This window comes from Sarcophilus harrisii, chromosome 3, assembly GCF_902635505.1.
Source record: "Sarcophilus harrisii chromosome 3, mSarHar1.11, whole genome shotgun sequence".
Lineage (NCBI taxonomy): Eukaryota > Metazoa > Chordata > Mammalia > Dasyuromorphia > Dasyuridae > Sarcophilus > Sarcophilus harrisii.
Window position 1 is genome coordinate 332194108 of NC_045428.1, and position 21384 is coordinate 332215491.

The following is a 21384-nucleotide window of genomic DNA, read 5'->3' on the forward strand; positions in this document are numbered from 1 at the left end:
AAACTTCACACCATGAGTTAGCTGGGGCAAATGTTATTACTGTTCTTACTATCACCATCACCACCACCACCACCACCACCACCACCACCCTTTTCTAGATGGTAATATTGAAACACAAAGTTTAAGTGATTTTTTAAAATTTCCATAGATAGTATCCAGATATAGAATGAACCCCTGTTTTCTGACTCTTGGTGGTCCCATACTCTTTAAAATATAATTGTCTTGCATTCATGGGATAAATTATAATCATTATTTGTTAACAATATTGAAGGTGACTAAGGCTCTTTGTAGGATCACCATAATCTGAGCATCTTCTAGTCTTTTGCATGCATGAAAAAGAGCAGATGTTGAATGTATTGACCTGATTATACAGCAGAGATCCCTCTTGTCTGTGAAAAATACTACATGTTAAGTAAGGTTAGCCTTATAGTAAGAACCTTTTATAATTCAGGCCATCATTGAATTGATTCAGGTTCCCCAAAATATAAAAATTACATATTATCAAGACTTGCCAATTCATATACAATGATTCATAATAAATACATTAGGGAAAGGAAATAAGCATTTACTTAACATCTATTATGGGTCAGGCCTTGTGCCAAGCTCTTTATAATTATAATCTCATTTGATCCTCATAATAACCCTGTGATGAAGGTACTGCTATCCCCATTTCACAGTAAGGAAACTAAGGCAAACAGAGATTAAATGATTTGCTCATACTCACATAGTAGCTAGGAAGTATCTGAGGCTAGATTTAAATTCCAGTCTCTCTGACTCCACTGCACCACTTAGTTATCTCTTTTTTCCCTAATGCATTTGAAAAGAGCAGACAAAATACTCTGTGAGACCTGCATGGGTAATGTAGCTATTGACAGGATGGTTCAGGGAAGACTTTTTTTTTTTAATTACAGCTTTTTTTTTACAAAACGTATGCATGGGTATTTTTTCAGCACTGATGATTACAAAACCTGTTCCAACTTTTCCCCTCCTTTTCCCCCACCTCCTCCCCTAGATGGCAGGTAGTCCAATACAAGTTAAATATGTTAAAGTATATGTTAAATCCAATACATGTATACATATTTATACAGTTATCTTGCTATACAAGAAAAATCAGATCTAGAAAGAAAGAAAAAAAATCTGAGAAGGAAAACAAGAGTATAAGCAAACAATAACAGAAAGAGTAAAAATGCTATGTTGTGGTTCTCACTCATTTCCCATAGTTCTCTCTCTGGGTGCAGCTGATTCTCTTTGTTTCTGAACAATTGAAACTGGTTTGAATCATCTCATTGTTAAAGAGAACCACATCCATCAGAATTGATCATTGTATAATCTTGTTATTGCATGTACAATGATCTCCTGGTTCAGCACATTTCACTTAGGACCAGTGCATGTAAGTCTCTCCTGGCCTTTCTGAAATCATCCTATTGGTCATTTCTTACAGAACAATAATATTCCATAATATTCATATACCACAATTTATTCAGCCATTCTCCAGTTGATGGGCATCCACTCAGTTTCCAGTTTCTGGCCACTTACAAAGAGGGGTGCTACAAACATTTTTGCACATACAGGTCCCTTTCCCTTCTTTAAGATCTCTTTGGGATATAAGCTCAGGGAAGACTTCTTTTTAAAATTGTCATTACATTCTTTCCATGCATGTTAAATCTGGAACTGCCCTAGACACTAAACTGGAAACAGCCCCCACCATGCCAGCTTCAGTCTTGGCCAGATGTTTCTTAACAAAAACGCTTTGACAGTGTCATCTGAATCCTTTTTGATCGTTCTCCCTCTTCTTCTCCTCCTACTTTTCTTACTGTCCTGTCCCTTCTTTTTCATCAGCTGAGAGAGGCTTATATAATCCTTTCAGATATAACTTCTTTAATGTGAGCCCCATAGTCCCACGCTCATATAAATGCTGACAGTGGTTAATGACCTCCTGCAGAAGGGATGACTTTTTCATGATGTGTTTACAGCTTCTTAGGTGACTGGAGAGGACTTGTAATTTTTGCCAAAAAGGCAGGTGTTTCCACATGGGGAAAAAAGAGTTTTTATATTTTTTTCCATTGTTTTTATTATTTCCTCTTTATTTCATGATAGCAGTGTGTGTATTCTAAATGTTGTGGTCACTAGTTTGAGGTCTCCTTGTAATATGGTCTTCCATTCTTTCACCATTTTTCTTTTTTTGAACTTAAACTTTTGAACTTGAACTTTTGAACTTAAAAGGCATCAAAATTTCTTTTTAAGTAATAATAAAAACTCACATTTAGATTCACTTTAAAAGTTTACAAAATACTTTTCTCAAGACAATTCTGAAGGGTAATTCTAATATCTTTGTTATACCAATTTTAAATAAAGAAATTGAGAAGGGAAGAATTGAAGTTACTTGCTCACATTCATACAGCTAGTTAAAAATAAGCCAGAATTTGAACCCTATTCTAGGATTCTTTCTGCATTACTGCCTTTCCTTTGTTTCTCTGTTGGCTCAACTCAGACTAGCACATTTTGGGGAACCAAGAGTCAGACTTTCTTGACATTTACTAATAGAGGATGTATGTAAGAGAGCAGCAGCCTTAGCATGTGGGTCCATGTACTTCATAAAATCTTTTTTAAAATTAAAATTTATTTTATTTTTCACAAAGATGTACCCTTTTTTCCTTCTCACTCTCACCATCCTCATTGAGAAAGCAAGAAAAAAGAAATCCATGTCTCAGTATGCACTTTTGAATATTTTACCTCTCTCACTGAAGGTGGAGAACATATCTCATTAGGAGCTCACTGGAATTGTGGCCAATCAGAGTTTCCTTTATATAAGTTGTAAAGAACCTCACATCATTTAGTCCATCATATTGCCTCTTCTTTAATTTCCTTCTATAACATCCCCTACAGGTACATATCCAACATCTACTTTAATACTTCCATAATGATTTCATGCATTAACCCATTCCATTTTCAAGGAGCACTATCTGAAATTCTTTGAAAGGAAAGATTTTTTTCTCATTTTTATTTTGAGCAGAACTGTGCCTCCTTAGATTCAAAGAATCTCAGACAGGCAGTGTTAATGGTAGTAGCTCTCCAACTTTTAATCATATTCACCCCACATAAACACTTTACCCCTTCACTTTTTTTTTGTAAGATTGGAACAAAACTCAGTGAACTTATTATTTTTATTGTTTTTTACTTTTCTTTCTATTGTTCATCTCAATAAAAATTAACTCTTTGCTTTCATTTTAATGCAGCATTAGAAAGGTCTTGAGATCATAATGTAACTCAGAGATAATTAAGAATATCAGAAAATAATCAAATCTCTTGTATTCTGAATAGAACTGGAACAAATATTGAATCAGATTGTTCCCTCTTTGACAAGGAAGGATATTAACTAACAACATTCAATCAGTTTTCTGCAATTCCATTAATATACATAAGTAATTACTCATTTAAAAAATCATTCTGTCTTCTTTAAATATCTCTTATGTGCACACCAAGTATCTCAGTTCAGTAATTTAAGCAAGTGCAGCAATACAACCCACCCAAGGAAAGTGATATTCTCTAGGTTTTGTAGGGCAAATGAAATAATCAGAACTGTATCAGTTGTTTAACATCCCTCTGATAGAAAACAGATAAAATGCAATCTCTGTAAAAAGTTCTAATAAGCAGATAATTATGATGTGGAAATAATGGATAAATTGAGCTAGGGGTCTAGACATGAATCTGATAGGTTTCCAAATTGTGCTTCACACCAACTGGAACTCATGCTTTGTACTCTTTGCCAGTCTCGCTGATGATACAGACATGGTTTAAGTCCCTAAAGTATTCATTGTAGTCCAGGGCATAGCCAATCACAGATTTATTTGGAATTTCAAATGCGACAAAGTCAGGTCTATATCCCACACTTCTAGGGGTCCTTTTCACCAGCAACCAGCTACTTTCACCACTTTGGTTTATACTGACTGATCAGGGAAAGCAAAGTCTGCTTAGTTTTCCCTGTGTTGATTATATCTTCCACAATCAGGACATTCTGCCAGTTAGGATGGAGAGAGCATCTCCCCTTATCTCCTTTATGTCTCCTGTTGACTGCTCATTGTAGTAGCTTGTCATTCTGATAAATAGTCATTGGAATTGATTAATCACTATTCCTGTTCAGTGCCTTGATATAATCCAGCAAATCAACAAAAATTTTATATAACCACCCTTAAGGACACAGAGGACAACCATATGGTGGTCTCCCATCTCCTTCATCACATCTCATCCCAGACATTCTGTCCTGTCCAGGATTAGTCTATGAGGAATGAATACTTTTTTTTTCAGATCTTGAGCATATTTTAGGGATGTAAAATAAGTCCAAGGCATAGCCTGGCTCATCATCTTCAATCATGATGCTGGTGCTGATGTTCTCCATAATGGTGTGGAAGCTGGACTGAGCCAGGGAAAGAGAGGAGAAGGAAAAGGAGGAGGAAGATGGGGGGAGGAAAAGAAGTTGATTAGGAGGAAGAAGAGGAAGAGGAAGCAGTGCCCAGAGAACAAGGGAGCTATTAAGATATAACTACCTTGCCACCTCCAGCTCTAAGCTGAATCTCAGTGATTTCTATTTCACCACCAGTACCTTTGATCTCCAACTGGGAGGCTTCTCAATCAGGATTATAGCCGCAGCTGGTCCACTCTGGTCTCCTAGAAGGGATTCCCCTTCACTCATATACTCATATAACTAAAAAGTTACTTTCTCTCTGCTTGGATATTTATCATCTGCTGGACCCTATATTCCCTTTACCCCTTTTCTCTGCGACTTCATTTGATGATTATTAATGACTAGAAAATCTTGTCAGTTAAACTCTTTTGTTAGTATCATCTTACAGTTTTATAAGAAGCCATGAACATCTTTAATGTGTTCAGTATGGAGTCAGTCTGCTGAAATGGTAGCCTATATGTCTGACATTTCATATAACTGAGAATATTGACTTTATTCACAGAGTCACATAAGTGATCACCATAGACTGTTTTTCTTGTGGTGTCCATAACTTTGGTCCTAATGACAAATTGTCATAAACACAGAAAAATCTCCAGTTCTATAGAGAATACCTTTCAGATTAATGGAAAGAAAAAAAATTGGCTTCCAAGAAGCATTTTTTTCATAGTTCACTGATTTTTTTTTGTTTGTTTATTTCATGCAGTGTCAGCAACCCACAAAGAAACCAAGCAGTTTTTCACTCTATATAACACACTGGATGATAAGAAGGTTTATTTGGAAAAAGAGGTAAGAAATTTAATCCAAAGGAGAATGATAATTAAATAACCAACTAATGCTAGAAGCAGGAACACACACACACACACACACACACACACACAAACACGTACAGATCAGAAATGAGTTTTATGCTTAGACTACCTCCTAGGAATCTACAGATGTTCTGTCTGTGTGGGTCTCTCTCTCACACATACATACATACATACAAATGTTTGTAATTATTCACACATATGTACACACATATATGCATTCAAGATTCAGAATAGATAGATGAGAAGACAAAGTGGAGAAGATGACTTCAAAATTGCTTCAGGAATAGTCCGTGTAAAAACTTTTAGCCTTTAGTTTATTTCTCACCTTTTACTCATGTGTACAAGGGAACATCAGGCTCTACATAAAAAGGGACTCAGCTCTGCCCTTGGAGAGGTCATAGTTTTACAAATGCTGTAACTTAAGAATGCTTTCATAGTGTTCTTAAGGATACCCATGTTCTAGTCTTTTTTTTTTTTTTTTGCCACTATCTTTGTGAACTGGGTAAGTCACTTCTTAATTAATCTGTTTCCTCATTTGTAAAATGATCAGAAAATACCTTTAAAAATCTTTAATTCTACGCTAAATTAAACATTGGACTTTTTGAGAGTGAAGGGTCACCAAGGAAAAAGTGAGTTTTGTGCATTATTAAGTTTATAGAAGACCCCAGGATTTTGAAACTACTGATAACAGTGAGTATCCTAATTTAGTCCAGTGAAACAAAGGAAAAACCACCAGATGAGTTAGAGAGGACAAAGAGATCTAAAGAAAAAAAATGTGTGTCATGAGAAAAACAACAATACTTCTTTGAAATATCAAGAGTTTTTCTTGGAAATTGCTTTTTGCTGCAAAGAAAGTTTGATTTATAATAATACCTTGTCAACCTTTTGCTTTATTACTAGTTGTGTAATTGGGAATAATAAAGTTCCTAGTATAGTGTCCTGTACTTTTAAAATATGTTGTTGAATTTGAATTTAGAGAGAAGAAAAAGTAGGATCTTTGAGACCATAAGCCACATATACACCCCAGCCTCCCAACTCCATTTAAAAAATATAAAGAAATTGAGGCTGAATAAGATTAAATGACTTTGACAAGAGTCTGGTTTAAAAGTTCTAACTGAACACTTGCAGTGTTATAGAACACAGATGCAAATACTTCATTGTAGAATCATTATGTTTATGAAAACATAGTTAATATTTATTGTGCAGATCAAACCCTGGATTTATAGGTCCTCTGTAAAGAAATTAAAATATTTAATTTGCTACATATCAAGAGGGTCCTTATTTCACAACTCTACTATTCCATATTCATCACCTCCTATAAAAACTGGTTTGACAGTCACCTCTAGGAAGCCTTTTGGGCTATCATGCTCTGATCTCTCCTTTTTACATCATCCCCATAGCAGTTCTCCACTAAAGCCCAGCCTCATGGAAACGGGTGGGACATTTTCAGGATAATTTAATTCAACCAGATGAGGAGACTGAACTAGAAAAGTTTTCCACATTTCCACAGAGGACCACTGCGTTCTGCTAAATAGCAGCCTTGTAGTAAAAAACTATCAAAGAACATTGATAGAAGCTATTTATGTTTTCTTCTGTCCTCCCCTCTGCCCAGTTTGTTGCCATGTTAGTACTGTGATCAATTAGACTCAATTAAGGCCATACAGGTGTAGAATTCTTGGGGCTATTTAAAGATGTCATTGAGATTTTGTTTTCACCAAAAGTTTCTTTGCCGTTTAAACCCAAATTCTTCCCCTTCATAAGTGCTTATGAGCACTTAACTCCTGCCAAATGGATGAGTTTATAACCATATCCATGTGGTGGATTAAGCAGGTTCTTCTTTACAAAACATTGGAATGTATGTTCTGCATATGAAATAATAGCTTATGGATTTTTCCCCATCTTCTCAACATCTTTTAGCTATTTGAAACCCATTTGAGATTTCTTACCAAATAGTTCTGATCAAGGCTCTATGAAATGTCAAGAAAATCACATTATTGAAGTAGGGACATTTTGGTTCAGTGTCCAGGTTGTGAATCAATCAATCAGGGAGTGTTTATAAAGTGCCTATTATGTTCCGGGCCAGCAAAGTGTCAAGAACCATTCTCAGTGATTTGATATTATCTGGACATGACTGATGATAGAATGAGGAAAATAAACTTATTTAGTTTACATTCACATTCAGTTCTTTCTAAACAAGATGTATCTTGATCCCAGAGGACTTGGAATCATACTGGCTTTTCTACGACATTGGCAAGTCATGTAACCTCTCTGGAATACATGATGTATATATATATTTAGGGATTTGGACTGGCTGGTCTTTAATGTCTTTTCTACCTCTATCATACTATAAGATGAGTGTTAGAAATTTATAGGAAGCATTACCACAGACACTTTGTCACCTGATCCAGAATCTCTGTCACTGGTGATTATCATCTGTATTAATGACTCCTGTTGATTGAACTTTGCATTTATGTTTAAATATTTAATATCACTTTCTGTCATGTTCTTTTTAAGCCAGAAAATAGAGGGGAGCAAGAATGATGTGAGTTGAACATTAGGGGTCTGTCCTCTACCCCAGTGTTCTTAGAAATTTGTCTTGGCTGCTTTGAGGAGATCACTGTGAACTCTGGAATAGATTTATCCCATACTCAAAGCACTTTGTCGTTCATGAATTCTTCTTGATCTAGTCATTTTACAAGAAGTTAGATTTTGCTCCTCCCTTTAATATTTAATCTTACTAATGCCATTCTCCTTAACTTTTCAGTGCTCTAAGCAATATTCTGAGATTTTTAATTTGAAAAGAAGGTACCAACCTATATTGAAAGAGAATGTTTCAACTCTTTTAGGAGTTGAAATTAGAGGTTTAGTTCCAATCCCTTTCCTACTAATTCTATAATAAAAGTTCTTTGTATTTATATAGTGGTTTTTTTTTTATTTTCAAGTTATTTTAATGTCTGTAATATTTTATTTTTGAAAATTTGTGATGAAACTACTTTAAGTTTCTGTTTTAAACTGTGTTGAATTATACCTGTGTTTTGTACATGAGGTTGGGAGAGCAAGGAATTCTTATTCTCATTTGTAACTGGTAAATCTCCAAATCAGAGAGGATAAGTAGTTTAGTTCTAAGACCAAAAAGCCTAACTACTAAGTTTAGTATTGTCATGACTAGAACCCAAGTGTCCTGAATGGTAACCCTGCACTTTTCTCAGTCTGGTAGTTCTTAGAACTTGGAATCTTGGAATTTCTTCCTGGATGGGTCTGGAATAGTTTCTGTGAAGTTGGGCACTAATAGTGACCCAAGAATGACCCATGAAGGATCCAACACTGAGTTGGATTTGGCAAGAAGACAATTGCAAAAAAGAAAAAAGAAATCTTATGGATGCACACATTCTTCTTGCTTTCCATATGACCAAACCACTGATAGGTTCCCAGCAATTAAAATATTGTATATTAGAATGGATAGTGGTGGCAGGGCCACCCAAATGGCATTAATTTTATACAAGCTTCTGCCTTAGCTGACCCTGGGATTCAAATTTCCTTTGGTAAATGATTACTTCTACATTTGTGAATTGTCTTTTCTGTTATGATTTTTTTTTCTTTTGCATAAATATAAAGTCCCTTTTAAAATGCATCTTTTTAAAATAGGAAGTTCCATATATAAAAGTGATAAGGTAATTTCCGTGGGGACATCTTAGTTGGAAAGTGTCTGTCCCTTAGTAAGCATAGTAAACAAGGCATGAACTTCCTAACAGAGTTGAATAAAAGTAGGGTTCCTAACATTCAAATCAGTTCACCTTCAAATTCAAAATCAGTTAACCTTCTGCTTACAGAATTTTTCTTCCTCAGATTTCTTTGCTGAATTCAATTCATGAAAACTTCCAACAGTAAGTAAACATTACCACTTAGTCTTCCTTTTATAAAATGTTTCACACACTGTACTTTGAAATTAACTATCTTTCTATTGTGGATGAAATAAAATAATAAGATTTTTTAAAAAGTACATATAATCCTCTGAGGGTGTAGGGGAGGATGCCATTCTTAGACACACAGTCCCACTTGCTGTTGAGTATAAATATATCTTGATTTATATAGTTGGTTTGTTCCTGTAAGAAATTATTTATAAATCAAACCCTCTTTTAAATGTACTCTAAATCTTGCTATTTAAAAGAATTTTGTGGTGCATCTTTTTAATTCAATAAAAATTTGAGAATTTTTATTTGAAAATGGATCTGTGATCTCTTTAATTTGGGCACAACTTTCAACATTTGCAGCTAACAAACTATCCTTGTCTTCTCATCTAGTGTGATTCTCTTCCATATTCTCCCATAAATCTTCCAGAAAAAAGAATCCTTTCCTTGTCTTTTCACATTCATTAGACACTTGTTTAATACTTAGCATCATCTTTTATCCCTCACTAGTCTTGCCTAGCCAGCTTAGATTTTTGGTAATATGGTCCATCCATCATACATATCTCCATTATCCCCTGGGTAACCCACATTTGTTATTGTTCTTTAACTAAATCCTGGATATTATTTTTTTTAGTTTTCACATTAGAGTCATTTCTATACCCTTCCTCCTCTACCCGCGGTTTAAATTTAAAAGGGGTATAATACCTCACATCTTCTCTAAGGATAAAATTGAACATTATAATTATTTGTCAATAATATATAATTATATATAATAATACATTATATATAATAATAATTTGTCAATTTTACTGTTTTATCTTACTCTTTGTTTACCCTGGTTTTTTAAACTTTCTTGGCCTATCTCAAAATCATAAAAAACCAAGAACTTCAATTCCAAAATTCTCTTTATTTATTTAACAAAAAAGTTACATTTAATAATTTAAAAAATGATTTAGATTAAAAACTATTAATTTTTTAAAAATATCCATCATTTAAGAAAAGTAGAGGGAGAAGAATGTTTAAAACAAAGACAAACTGTAATTGTAATAATATTGGCTAGCATTAATACAGCACTTGGAGATTTGCAAAGTGCTTCATATGTGTCATCTCATTTGATCCTCACAACAGCACTGGGTAGTGGTTGTCAATATTATCCCCCTTTTACAGATGAAAAAACAGACTAAGAAAGTTAAATGAATTTCCCAGTCACACAGTTAGTAAGTGTCAGAGACAGACAGGATTTGAATGCAGAGCTTCCTAACTTGAATTCCAGCACTACATTCTTTGTACCACACAAACTGCTTCCAGTGTATTCGTTTCTTAGCCTGGAAATCACCATTTGTAACCCTCCAGGAAGGAGTTAATGTTACTCTCAAATTGTCAGTTTTGAACTAGTGACTTGAGTCACAAGGGATTTCCCAGAATGACATCTACTGGCTTTTCTTCCAGAGCAATGGCCTCCTCTGCTGCCCGTGACCAGTTTTTGCGACAGATGGAACAGATTGTAGATGGAATTAAACAAAATCGGATGAAGGTCAGCTGGGTTTCTCTTCTCCCTCTGCAATTGAAACTTCATTTATAAAAAGAAAAAAAAAATCTCTCAGGAGAAGCAATTCACCTTTATAATAAATAAGTGGATAGTGTTATAATTGTGATAAAATTGTAATTATAGTGATTAGCATACCACTCAGTCCTCTAGTAGAGAAGGCCCAATGGCTATACTGCATGAATAAGCCCTCCAGTGACATCCCATCTCTCCAGAAAGAATTGGAGCTTTTTTTTCCAGATTCCTCCATGGACAGAGCCAGCTGGTGAAGTTGGGCCTTCATTATGTAGTGTGATTTGAGGGATACTGGGAAGGCCCCTTTGCCCAAAGTAACTTCCCCCATTGAAATGTCATAATGCCTGAAATTCTAACATTAGAAATTATTTCCTTTGAATTTTGAAAGCATTTTGGGGATTTCTATTAAATTATTACTATAACCAAGAGATAATGAATTAACATACTTTTAGTCCTCCAAAGGTTAATGGGCCCAAGCACGAGAAAGGAATGGAGAGAGATAATCACTCTCTGCTTCAAACTTTGTCTCAGGCCTATCCTACCTGTGGATTAGGATGTAGATTAATTATATCTACATGTTAATGTAGTTAACATTAATTACTACAGATATTGTCGTAGTTTATCAATTGTGAAACAGGCTCAGCAACTTTATTTATGAGAGACTGACTCATAACTACCTATTTCTTTCAGATTGGACCTAACTAGTCTTTCTCTTGTGAGCCTATTAAAAATAAACCAGCAATGGCTACTTATGCTGTCAGTGTATTTTGCCTTAAAAACCAGTATAAATTTTCAGTTTATCTGTACTTTTAAAAAGATAAAGTGAACCTACCTTGGCTACCACAGGCTCCCATCTCTAGATAGTAAAATGCAGGCAATTATCAATTATTTGTAATCTTAGCATGGACCTACATAATTGAGATTTAGTAGTTTTCAGAAGATTTTAGTTTATCCAATCATTCTCTTCTAGCCCCAACCTCTTCTTTCCGGAGAACTTCTGCTGAAAATAAATAAAATGTGGAAACTTTAGAGATTTTAATTTCAGCTCAATATAAATAATATTTTTTGACATAGCTGTCTAGAAATGCAATAAACTATTACTTCAATAAATAGTAAGCTCCTATTTTTGGAGATATTCAAGCAATTCATGCTCTTGGAATTAGATGTCCTCCAAGTTCCTTCCTAAATCCAGGATTTTGTGTATCAGAACATACTTGTTGAAAGGTTTCAACTCCTAGGAACTGTTTACTTCCTAAGAAAAAAATTAATATAAAAGGAAATGGTTTAGGCCCCTTTAATTCTTCCCCTTTATCAAGGTTTTTTGGCTTTTGGTTTTTTCTTCCTTTTGTGAAGAAAGACTCATGATATGGCCAAATTACCATCAAAAGCATTTGATGTACCTTTATTAATCAAGATATATTTGTGTGTGTGAGATGTGTGTATACATACATACATATATATGTATGTATGTATACACACATCTCACACACACATAGTATGTATGTATACACACATCTCACACACACATATCTTTTTATATATATATATATATATATATATAACTGGAATTTTTTTATATCTGTACTTATATATTTAAAATTAATGCTGTCCTTTTCTTAAGTCATCTTAAGCGGTGGGTGGCACACCTATTCCAGTGATACTGCCATGACTCAGAGCAATTTGGGGGCTGAAAAGAACCATCAGAATCCTGATCAGGTTCTCCCTGGAGGAGAAAATGTCTAGAAGGAGGATATGAGCAGCATTATGCCATACATTGCTAAGAGCTCAAAAAGGAGACTTGTAAAAAAATCATTGGACTTTGCAATGGAGAAGTTTCAGTTAAGTATTGAGGATGATTGAGTCAGATTTCAAGGGGCTGAGAAAAACTAGAAGCCATAAGCATAGATAACTTTTTCTAGGAATTTGCCTCTGAAAGGAAATATGATTCTTGAATATGATAAGATTAATCACAGGCTTTTTAAAAATAAAAAAGACTTGGATGTGTTTGTAGGTAGCAAGGAAAGAGTCAGTGTATAAAATCGTGTTTGTAGGCAACAGGGAAGAGTCCAGTTGGATATTAGAAGAAGTGGAATTGATTGATAGGAGCAAGCTCCTCCAAGAGAAAGGAGGGAATGAGACTAAGCTCTAAAAAGATTGACTTTAGCAAGAAGAAAAGCCACCTCATTAAATAGAACAGCAAACTAGGAGAGGATCAGAATTGATCCTGAGGTAATTTCAAGAATAGGTTGGTGCAGATGGATATCCTTAATTTTTTCAATAAAGTATGAAGCAAGAGCTTATGCTCAGGGAGAGTAGGGAGTAGATGTCATACATGGTTTGAGAGTAGCTTTGGAAGAGCAATTCTGAAAAGTTTAAAAGTTGATCAGGAAAGTGTAAAAAGAATAGAATCAATTAGATTACATAAATTTTTAGGGAACCCAGTGTTAAACTTTCCTAGAAATATTCAGTGGTGTAGGAGAAGAGAAGTCAGGTGGGAGGAGTTCTGGACTAGGAAAGGATGAAGGATGATAGGGCATAAGGTTAAGAGACTCGAGGGTAGAGGCCAGGATAAAGTGGAACTAGCTAACTAAAGCATCAAGCTTTGAAGAGAGGAAAGGGAGCCTAGAGCAGAGATAATAATCAAGAAAGCAGGGAAAGGACTGGAAGTTGAAGTGAAGGTAACAAATTAACAGGCATTTATCAAGGGTTTACTCTGTGCCAGGGGTTATTTGAGGACCTGGAAATACAAATCTGAAAAATGAGCTTACATTCTATCTAGAAAGACAACTGGTATATTAGGTGTGTGTGCACGTGTTCAAAATAAATAAAACTTAAGGAAGAAGAACCTTAGCAGTGGGGGAAACTTCCTATAAAAGATGGGATTTGGCCTTTGTCTTAAAGGAAGGGAAGGATTCTTGGAGAAGTAGGTAGAGAGAGAGCCTGTTTTAGTCATGGGTCTGGACATTGCAGACAGAGATGGGAGGCGCTGCATCATGTCTGAGGAACAGTCTGCTAGCTAGCCCTAAATATTTCTGTTATCTAACCTCAAATGAGTCCTCATTGATATGTGTCATTCTTTTTACACTCTCTTAATCAACTGTCTATCAAATTCTCCAGAACTCTCTGAAACCATCAATTACATGCTCTCCCTGCTCCTCCTCATCATAAGACCTTGCTTCATACTTCATTGAAAAAATTAAGGCCATTGTACTGGAAATATAAATCCAAGGAGATAAGAGCAGTTTTGAGCAAATTGTCTGTAGGTATCAGCAACTCATTAAGCTGGAGGCCATTAAGAGAAGGGCAACCAAGATGAAAAAAGTCTTTAGTCCAAGACATCTACGACTCAGTTGAAGAAATTGGAGACATTTAGCAGGAACCTGTGGAAGAAGAAGAACATATAATGAGGTTGGAAAGATAGGCCGAGGCAGATATATTTGAGTGGAATGAATGTATATATATATATCATGGAGTTGAAAATATTGATAAATTGGTAAGCAGGGGTACTTAAGGGGATAACAGCATGTATATTAAAGTCCATAAGTAAAAGGGTAGGTTTTGGTATAAAGATTAAAACTGAGCCAGGTACTAAACTCCTTAAGCAAAGGAAGAAATTACCTATGATCTGATAGGTACTAGCTGCTAAGATCTGGATAGGATGACATATGTGGATAGAATAGATCTCAAAAGAAGACTGGTCACTAGGGGTTGGTAGATTGTAGGGGTAGGGATTGGAAATGACAGAGGCAAGAAGCATATCTGTTTATCCTATACTGTGTCTTGGGAAGCATGAGAAAAAAGAAAATCACTTTTCTTCATTCAAGCAATCTGATTTCTTAGGGTCTTACCAACTCTCAAATGATGGAATTTTAGAATTCTGAACTAAGATCAATTGTCAGTGGACCTGGTACAGAGCATCCTTTTTTACTATCTATTCTTAAAATTTTTAACAGTTGGAGAAGAAGAAACAAGAGAACAAAATGAGAAGAGATCAGTTAAATGATGAATATCTGGAACTATTAGAAAAACAGAGACTATATTTTAAAACCGTGAAAGAATTCAAGGAGGTAAGTGCAAGATTTTGACCAAATTGTCTGTGGGAAGCAACTCAATAAGCTAGAGAAAATCAAGAGAAGGGCAATCAAGGTGTAAAAGGCCTTTAATTCAAGTCATATAGGTCTCAGTTGAAGAAATTAGAGACATTTAGCATAGAGAAGAGAATAGTAATGAGAGGTGAGAGTTCTCTGAGTATTCTAAAGGGCCATCATGTAAAAGGGATTAGACTTGCTCCTCTTTGGTCCTAGAGAACAGAACCACGTGGAAGTTGCAAAAAGGCAGATTTTGGTTTTGCACAATAAAAAGCATCCTAATAATTAGAACTATTCAAAAGTTGAATGGGCTACCTGGGGAGTTATGGTTTCCTCCCCAGTAAAGATCATCATGCAAGGGCTGGAGGAGCTCTTGTCTGCTGTGTTGTATGAGGGAATTCTTGTGTAACTGCAGATTGGATGAGATGGCCTCTGAATCCCCTTCCAAATCTGAGGTTTTAAGACCAACACTATGGATAAGATCTATTGCTTTCACTCCAGCCCCCCTCAAAGTGTTTCTACTTCTAAAATAATTTTTTTTCCTAGTGATTTTGCTAAGAATCTTAAAAATAAATGGCCAGTTGGGAACTTCGATTTCTTTTTCTTTTTTTCTATTTTTTTTTTTTTTTTTTTTTTACTGAGGCAATTGGAGTTTAGTGACTTGCCCAGGGTCATACAGCTAGGAAGTGTTAAGTGTCTGAGACTAGATTTGAACTCAGGTCCTCCTGACTTCAGGGTTGGTGCTCTATCCACTGTGCCACCTAGCTGCCCCAGGAACCTCAATTTCAATATAAAGTGTTTGGCTGTCACATCTCACTCTTTCCCCCATCTCATAAGTAAATTAAAGTGTTATGAAATATTGTATTATGAGAAGCTTTAGTTATAATAATATTTGATGTTTACATGGCATTTTAAGGCTTAGAAAGTGCTTTGTACATTGTCTGTTTTTAGCCTGAGAGCTACCTTATCCTTATTTTATTTATATGAGAGACTAGAAACACAGGGTCACATGACTGAAAAGCATATGAGGATGGGATTTAAACCTTGGGTCTTCCTAACTCCAAGTATGGGGCGTCAAGCATTACATCATGCTACCTCCCTCCTCAAGGGCTAAATGAGCTCTGCCCTAAGCATATTCAATTTTAAATTGCACTCAAATGTCCAATGGCATCGGCTCACAGAAAGACCTTCATAAAAATTAATGTTTTTGATTGAAACTGAATGTTATCCAACTTAAAGAATTCTAGAGATTATACAGCCTATCCCTATGTATCTAAGTAAACTTCTAATCCTGTTTTTCCAGAAATATAACTTGTCTCAAAAGATTTTCTAAAAAAGAACCTCCCACAGCTCCAAATAAAACACATTCCAAGGTCTCATCAGCCTTAATACCAACACTTCATCACACCCCATAATGGGTAACTTCCTGCATCCACTAATTTTCAGCTTCTTTTTATGTGTTGTCTTCTCTCATTAGATTATTAATTTCTTGAGGACAGGAACCTCCTGCCTTTCTTTGTAACCCCAGAACTTAGCTTGTCCAACCAAATTCTAGATTAGGGATGTGTTTTGCTTAGAGACTTTAAAGATCACAATCATAGAATATAAGGTTTGGTAATGATTTGAGAAACCATCTAGTCTTACTTGAACAAAAATCTCTTTTGGATGTAAAATCTTGCTGTACCTTGTGTCTATGGGCCTAATTCTGACCTGCGAAAAGCAGAATTGATAACTTATCAAAAGGCACTTTGGTTTATCACAGAATTTAAAAAGAATTAATGTGGATTTCAGAAAACTGAATGATCACTTTTGTATTCACGAGTAGCAATACTACAGTAGTAGCAGTGGCCTAATAGGTAAAGTAGGTATAAGGTGAGAGAAGACTTATATGAAGCCAAAGGAGTGATGATTAATCTCCTCCTTGAAAAATAAAGCATTGACAGTAATGATTGAGAAGAGAGAAAAATGACTAGCTCCTGTGAAATAGTCACTATTCACTCCTTATTGATAGTTCTCCTTGCCTTTAAACCCTTTGAGTGAGGGCAAAGACCTTGTCATATTCTTTTTTGCATCCCTCATAACACCCCAAACACATTATCTTGTGCATGATAGACATTCAATAAATACTTGAATTCAGAATGGTGGAAAACTGATTTTGTCAGTAGTCAGTAAAAATTTATTATGTACTTGTTCCATGTCAGGTACTATACTATCCTCTGGGGATACAATGAAAGCCATAATGTTGTTCCTGTCCTCAAGGAACTAACAATTTATTTATTTATTTTTTTTATTTAATAGCCTTTTATTTACAGGATATATACATGGGTAACTTTACAGCATTAACAATTGCCAAACCTCTTGTTCCAATTTTTCACCTCTTACCCCCCCCACCCCCTCCCCTAGATGGCAGGATGACCAGTAGATGTTAAATATATTAAAATATAACTTAGATACACAATAAGTATACATGACCAAAACATTATTTTGCTGTACAAAAAGAATCAGGCTCTGAATTATTGTACAATTAGCTTGTGAAGGAAATCAAAAATGCATGTGTGCATAAAAATAGGGATTGGGAATTTAATGTAATGGTTTTTAGTCATCTCCCAGAGTTATTTTTCTGGGCATAGCTAGTTCAGGAACTAACAATTTAATGAGAGAAGACAACACATAAAAAGAAGTTGGAAATCAGTGGGGGCAAGGTGAGGGAAATTATCCATCACAGGGCATGAAGTCTCTTCGCCAGTATGGGAAATGATCTAAGGAAATCAGTTTTAAGAGTTGATTTCATCTTGCAGAATGATGAGTTTCTTTCTAGAGATCATGACGTTTAGGAAAGTAGCCAAGTGGGAAATGATAAGATGAATTCCCAGGATGCCCTTCTCTTATTGAGAATCTGGGAGAAGCTCCCAGGTGTCCACCTCCTACTGACTACTACCAAAGGGAGGGACCCCACTGGGAGTAAAGAGTATTGAAGATCTGTGAATTTCAGAATTGATAACATCTTGGGGAATAATGAGCTAAGTGGGAAATAAGCTGAGGAAGTGAATTTTAGAGTTGATTTCATCTTGCACAATGATGAGTTTCAGGATATCATGAAGTGCAAGAAAATTGTCAGGTCAGGAATGAAGAGGTAGAGTCTTTGGATATCCTCCTTAAATGGACAGAAAATATTTATTAGCCAGAATCCCTTTAGACACTGATAAAGATAGTGAGGTTACTAGACCCAACCATGCCATTCAGGCATTGGAAAAAGAAAGACTCAGAATAAATATGATAGCAATGTTCAGTTCCGCTTTAACCAAAAGAGCAAACCATAAACCACTGAGAAGTTAGATGAAGACAGATTTTTGCCTTGATAGAATGAAAAACTTCTTACTGTTAAATTTGACCAAAAATAGAATCAATTGCCTTGAGGGATAGTGAGTTCACTCTTGGTCCTTAAACTTGAAGACTCTTAGAATAAGACTTGGGCTAGATTAGAATAAGACTTGGGCTAGATAACTCCTAGAAATTTTTGCTTCCATGCTGTTTTCCAAAACTCAGTACTCAAGATTATTAGGAATACCTTGACTGCTCCTGGAACTAAAATAACCAAAGACAAAAATAAGAAATGTTCCTGCACTCATTTGGTAATGGTTACATTTCCTGAGACAGGAGCAACACTTCAATGTGCTAGACTGTCATTTCCAAGGAGATTAAAATGCTTATTTTATACTTGAGTACCGAGACACTTCTTGGGCCTCTTCAAAGATGCTTCCATGTACTTTTTCACTGTGTATTCAATCAGTGAGCATTTATTAACTGCTAAGCACTGTAGATTCAAAGACAAATGAAACAAAACCTGCCTTCAAGAAGCTTATCTTCTAGTGGGGAAGGCAAAATATACACACATATATACATACATTACATACATATATACACATATATATGTATAAACACACACACACATATATATAAGTTTATACAAAATTTATGTAAAATAAATACAATGTAATTTTAGGAGAAAGGATACTAGAAACTAGGGTGATTAAGAAGTATTTATTCTGCTCTGTCAGTTGGGTTGAGTGTATAACATACAGATTTTAGGTGGTAAGGCAGCACTGCAATATATTCTAGTTGAGCATGGGCAGCTTATTACTACTTATATGTTTAGACCAAGGGAGAATACAAGTGAAGTACCAAAGCCCTTGACTTCCAGAACTTGACAGGTGTTTTGGGAAAATAAGATATGCACACATGAAACTTCTGGAAGAAAATGCAATCCTTAAATGCCATTGGTGTCTCTTTCTGAAGGTGGTAGAAAAAACCTCAACATAGCCTGTTTGGCAGGGCTCCAACAGACTGGTGATCACCTCAATTTGGGTGCCCTTTCTACCATTGTAGATCATATCTTATCTGTGCTTGTCCATCTTGTGCAGCTCTTATCCGTGTCCTCTCAGATTCAACAGGGCAGGTCCCCCCAGTGTACAGGAAGCCTCCCTTGGTTCTCTTTGTTCTGTGAGAATACTAACAAGGCATTTAGGCTGTCTATTGGTTCTCCCTCACTCTTGCCATGTGAACATTTATTTCATAACAAATCTATTTTAACTTAATAACAGAGAAAACAAAATAATAATACCCCTCCTTCAGTCCTCAGGAATGTGTAGAGGTAAAGCCTCCATACATGGGTAAATACATGGGCCCAGAGAAGCTATGCTAATGGAGGCCCGTCAAGGGAATACATGGGTCCTGGGCCCAGACAGCTCCTGGCTCCAGTTCTGCAGAGCTGCCAGTGACTTCTGTTACTGTCATCACTCTGACTTCTCCTGGGGCTTTCCTTGTTTGTAGTGTATTGCTCCCAGCTCGTGCCCACCGTCCTTAGCACTGAGCTCACTCCCCATCAGGCCCAGGGGCTGCTCTTTACTCCAGCTGTCAGCTCTGGCTATTTTCAGGCTCGCCTAGTACCTGAAGAAATAGTCCTTGGAGGGGCCTGTTCTGTCAGCTCCTCCCTGCCTCAGCTATCGCCCTCTGCTAAAGTACCATTTTCAGACCTGCCTGGTCCCCCAAAGATGCTGGGATGGATAAGTCCCTCCCTCCAGGGGAGGCTGCACCTCCCCACTCCATCAGCATTCACTTCCTTCAGTTCTGCCCACCCTCCTCATCCCTATCTCAGAGCTTCTCTCCATCTTTCTCAGTTAGCTCTTGTATTCATTGGTTTTGAAATTCTCTTCTCTGCTGCATCAGAAGGAACAGAGGCCTAGGAAATTATCAGCCCCGCCCTTTAGCCTCTGGCACTGTGTCTGGAGTCAGGAAGACCTGACTTGTGATGTAGCCTCAGACACTTAACTAACCATGTGACCCTGGGCAAGTCACTTCAATGCTGACTTCAGTTCCACATCTGTAAAATGGGCTGGAGAAGGAAATGGAAGAACGCTCCAGTTCTTTGCCAAGAAAACCCTAAATGAGGCCATGAAGGGTTGGATATAAGTGAAAATGACATGACTACACTGAGTTGGCTTGACTTCTAGTCTCTTTTTTGAGTCTTAGTTCATTTGCAGAATTGGCTCCACTGATTTTTGACTCATCCACCTTCACCAGCCTCATGTCCTGCTTTCCTTCTCCGATTTCTCTACGCCATTTAAAAATCTGCATTCCCCCTCAGTCATTTATTTATGATACTCACCAAAAACTATGATGTTTGTTCTTTTTTCTCAACTGTGTTCTTTTTTTTTTTTTTTTTTCCCCATCAAGGGGATTACCTAAATGTTTTTTTTTCCCATTTTTTTTAAATTAAAGCTTTTTATTTTCAAAATGTATGCATGGATAATTTTTCAACATTGATCCTTGCAAAACCTTGTTCAACTGGGTTCGTAAGAAAACCTCCTCTCAGGGACTAGAATAAACATCTACTTTGGAAAGTAGGTCTTAGCACCACAATTTTCACTAGATTTAGAAAGGACATTCTTTCTTAGTTAAAACAGGACAGGCAGTGTCAGGGGCCATGCAGCAAGAGCTTTTTGCTACTCAGTTTCCTTATCTCTATGAGACAAATACAGACTCCTAATCAGTTCTTGCCGGCACTTTTGGACTAATCTCACCCAAAGGCCCCAGAATTAGGGTTCTTAGGTTTTATTTAAATCCATCAGGTTTCTAGAATGGCTAGATTAGTTTAAAATGTTTAGGGAAGTATGAACAGTTGTTAGGCACAAGTAGAGTGTTTTATAATTCTTCACTGACCAGTAAAAAATTCTGAAATGAGAAAGAAAAAGAACTGGGTATGGTAGTATATACCTAGTGAATCTCTTATTGGGGAGGCTGTGGCAAATTTATTACTTGAGTTTGGGAGTCTGAGCTACAGTGGGGCTGTAATCATTCAACTCTCCACAATAAGTTGGTACAAATATGGTGAGCTTGCTTTGTTCCTAAGGAAGAACTTACTAGTACAGGTTAGAAAAAAACAGTAGGTTAAAGCTTCTGTGCTAAGGATGGTGAGTTAGAGAGGAAGAAGAATGGGAGGAGAAAGGGAAAGAATGGAGAAGTAGGAGAGAAAGAAAGAGAGAGGGAGGAGGTTATC

General features: G+C 36.2%; 1 protein-coding gene and 1 pseudogene across 2 annotated transcripts in view; one reads left to right on the plus strand and one right to left on the minus strand.

Annotated features, from left to right (window-relative positions):
• The window catches only part of CCDC93 (coiled-coil domain containing 93), a 116759-nt gene that overhangs the window by 90597 nt on the left and 4778 nt on the right, over positions 1 to 21384 (plus strand). For both annotated transcript variants that reach the window (XM_031959979.1, XM_003763798.4), the window contains 4 exons: positions 5166 to 5248; positions 9118 to 9155; positions 10629 to 10713; positions 14694 to 14807. In XM_031959979.1, the coding sequence (XP_031815839.1) occupies positions 5166 to 5248; positions 9118 to 9155; positions 10629 to 10713; positions 14694 to 14807 (320 nt within the window). The remainder of the gene's footprint in view (positions 1 to 5165; positions 5249 to 9117; positions 9156 to 10628; positions 10714 to 14693; positions 14808 to 21384) is intronic.
• LOC111719730 lies at positions 3748 to 4872 on the minus strand (annotated as a pseudogene).